Here is a 3,899-nt window from a genome sequence, read left to right on the forward strand (position 1 = left end):
TTTTTTTTTTTTTTTTTTAAAGAACAGCATCCTGGTAGGTCCATAAGGCCGAGTTAGCTGTGCGACATAAATTGAGGGAGCTGAATGAGCTGGCCTATTGAGTAATTTTATTTTTAGTGCAGTTGATGCTCAGTTATTCTTTCTGAAAATAATTAGCTAACAGGTCAATGCTTCACTCTCTCCTGCTCTTCATTTTCTTATAATTATGGCTGTCCAGTTACTGCCCTCCTGATCTTTACTTTTATATTCAGGTCAGCAAGCATTCTACATCTAGGTTGGTCATATGTTAAAAATCTGCTGGGATTCTTCTTGACCAAGTGTGGAGAGTGACAATGTATCCATTGTGTCCATGGCATAGTTCTTCATTATATGTACTGAATCTTCTTATCAGTCTCAGAGAGCCAGGCCTGTGAGTGTCCAAGGTTGAGCAGATCAAGTGAGTTTGCAGTGTCATCTCCACAGGGCTCTTTTCTCAGAGGCATAGTAGGTCTACTAGGGTTTGTTCTAATTCACAAACATAACACTCTTCCTTGTTGAGGCAACAACACATTTTCTTAAGTGTGCCTTTGCTGCTTCCTGACCGACTAGGGAATGGATTCACCATCCACTAGGTATTTCAGATGCATAATTTATGGTTCATGGTGTAGCACAGCTGCGGATTCTGTCAGGACATACAAAGTATTAGAAATAGCAGATGGGTGCCCTATAGCTGTACCTTATGCATTATTCTCTATTTCATGAGAAACGTTGTGGAGTTTTTGGATTGCATGCTTAGTGCATTGGATGGTAGATTGATTTAATAAATGCAAGAATCATTTTACACATCAGCACTTGAGCTGAAAGTTTTCATGTTCTTAGTATAACTATACTCAGAGTTGTATTAGTGCTCACTTTCTGGTTCTCACTTTTGTCTTACCTTCTATATTAGTTAGGGTTCTGCAGAGAAACAGAACCAATAGGCATATCTAAATCTATAAATATGTAGAAAGTTTTATTGTAAGGTATGGGCTCATGTGATTATGGGGGCTGAGAAGTCTCATAATCTGCCATCTGCAAAGTGGAGAACCAGGGAAGATGGGAGTGTAGTTTGAAAGCCTGAGAACCAGAGAGCCAATAGTGTACATTCAAGTCTGGGTCTGAAGTCTTGAGAACCAGGAGCACTGAGGGCGGGAGATGATTAATGTTCCAGCTCAAGCAGTAAGGCAGAGAGCAAACTCAACTTCCTTCTCAATTTTTGTTTTATTCAGTCCTTCAGTGGATTGATGATGCCCACCCACACTGGGGAGAGTTATCTGCTTTACTGAGCCTACCAATTCAAATGCTAATTTCTTCTGGAAACACCTTCATAGACACACCCAGAAATAATGTTTAACTAGTTATCTGGGCATTCCATGGTGCAGTCAAGTTGACTCACAGAATTAAACATCACACTTTCCATGCCCAGCTACTGACTCTCCTCTTTTTCTTTGAATATGTTCATCTGTTTTTCTCAGATAAAACTGACCTGGGTTCTCTGGTCCTGATAATCCTTCCTATTTTAATTGCACTACTTCAATTTCTGCTACCTTTGCTTTTTACAGTTGGTTAGTAGACATCTTTTAGGAGTCAATATACAGAGTGGTTAAATTTCTAGGCAGGCTCTGGAGCTAGACTACCTGTTTTCAGTCTTAGATCCGCTATACTTTTTACCAGCTGTGTGACCTTGGGCGAGTTATCTCACTTCCATGTACCTCTGTTTTTTTTCCACCTGTAAATGAGAATATTAGTAGCACCTTTCTCTTATACAGTTGTGATGATTTAAACAGTTAATTAATGCCAAACACTTAAAACAGTGCCTCATGAATAGTAATTGTTCAGTAAACACTAGCTATTATTATTTTACTTTGATTTTATAAGAAGAGAAAAAAGCCTTCTGAAATGATGACATTCTTTAGAGGCAGTTTTAGAAATGTAGCTTCTTCCACCTTGTCTGTAGTGATGCATTTAAGATAAGTGAATGAAAATGTTAGCTGTGTCAGCATCCAATAGTGGGAACCTCTCTGCAATGTTAAGTTTTATTATCTTTAAACACAAATTTCTCTTCGCCTTATTCCTACCCTATTGGCAATCTAGCCACTGTTTGCCTCATTACGGAGCTGACATCATCCTGGCGCAGAAAGATTTTTAAAATCAGATCTGTCACGGTCGTAAATTATCATTCTTTCTTCAACCCAGCAGCTCCACCTTCAAGGACCTAGAGGGCAACAGCCTGAAGGATAGTGGACATGAGGAGAGTGACCAAACTGACAGTGAGCATGATGTCCAGCGGAGCCTGTATTGTGATACTGCTGTCAATGATGTGCTGAACACCAGTGTGACCTCCATGGGATCTCAGATGCCTGACCATGGTAAGGACTGGTTGGATGTAAGTTGCAACAGTAGACTCCAAAGAACCCAAAATGTTTGTAGGCATACTATACTACTTTGCTTAATGAGTGTATTATCAAGGTGTCTACAGAGCTCACACCTCAGCAGCATCTACAGGTTTTTGAGATGTCTTGACACCTAGCCAGATTCTTCTTTGCCCTCCCTAAGTGGATCCTCTAGGTCTGTATAATGTTCAGGCACTTCAGAAGCTTACTACATGTACATATTGCATACATTTTCTTCAATAAAACTACACTAAGCTCATAGGAGATGAACAGATGCCTTCTCTCCAGGAATAAATGCCTCTTTTTGCTTTAGTACATGAATTCAGCTGATCAATTGAATTGCATAGAACACAACACTAATGAGACCAAAGGGGTGGGTTTTGTTTCCCTATCAGACTGGTTAGCTTTACCCAGAGTGAGACTCTATTCTCTGACTACAGATTGTGTACTATTTACTGAGGATAGAAAGTACTAAACTTCCCATTTTGTCTATGGGGCTGCTATGCCAAATCCCTCCCTCTAGCTTCCACACAAAACCATGCCATTAGTCATAGGGGAGACCAGGGTAAGAGAACGTGGCTGAGTCAATGTAAAATATTCCATTAATGTGAAAGGCACCTCAAAGCACATGTCAGGAGTAGCATCCTCATGTATGAAAAAGAGTCTATTTCTGTGAACTCAGAACTCAGCCACACATGCTTTATCAGGAGGCACTATTTAAAACTTTGCTAGGCAGAAACCAGGGTATAAAAACATTAGCAGAGTTCAGCTAAGGCAGAATGTTTAGATGGACTTGGGCACAAATGTCATTTTCAATATTTTACTGATGCAAACATGCTATGCAAACATCCTGTCTTTTTCAATTAAGAAATATGAATTCAACTTGGTGGTTAGGCTCAGTGAAGCTTCAGAATGCTTGGCTACATCTTGAGAAAAAGCTAGACTCAAGCTCAGCTGGAAGTCCTACTGCTATAAGACTTAAAGATGAGAAAACAAAATATGGTGATTATGTGCTGGTCTTCAGCTGTTTCATTTCACTGTAAACATCATTAAATGCTTTTGTTTTGGTTTTGGAAATAAATCAAAAGGAAAAAAATGCACTATCTACAAAACAAAATGTTTTTCATGGAAAAAAAATTAGTCACTGTAGATTCTATTAAATTGTCTAATCCATCCCCTCCCCAGCAGACCCAAGTGTCAAAGTCTATTATATAGAGAGGTCACTATGAATTGTGCACTGCTGCCTTCCCTAATTGGTGAGTGGTGACATCTGCAGAGATAATACACTTTCTGGGAAACCTCACTATGACTCAAGATGAAAAAAATTAAACACTTATATAACTGAAACAGAGGCAATTTAATACTCAGAGGATTAGCAGTATGACACAGGATGCAAACTGATATATATCATTTACTAGTTGTGTGTTTCAAAGAAGTGCTTTTTCATTTATATCAAGAAAGGGTTTTTTTTTTTTTTTTTTTTTTTTT

At 38.8% G+C, this 3,899-nt stretch overlaps 1 protein-coding gene across 3 annotated transcripts in view; it reads left to right on the forward strand.

Annotated features, from left to right (window-relative positions):
• PCDH19 (protocadherin 19) overlaps nt 1-3,899 on the forward strand; it is a 118,558-nt gene that overhangs the window by 67,582 nt on the left and 47,077 nt on the right. For 2 of the 3 annotated variants that reach the window (XM_017854178.1, XM_017854177.1), the window contains one exon: nt 2,215-2,387. In XM_017854178.1, coding sequence (XP_017709667.1) covers nt 2,215-2,387 — 173 coding nt within the window. The remainder of the gene's footprint in view (nt 1-2,214; nt 2,388-3,899) is intronic. The other variant, XM_017854179.1, reaches the window with a different exon arrangement.

This window comes from Rhinopithecus bieti, unplaced genomic scaffold (assembly GCF_001698545.2).
Source record: "Rhinopithecus bieti isolate Rb0 unplaced genomic scaffold, ASM169854v2 scaffold_38590, whole genome shotgun sequence".
Classification (NCBI taxonomy): Eukaryota; Metazoa; Chordata; class Mammalia; order Primates; family Cercopithecidae; genus Rhinopithecus; species Rhinopithecus bieti.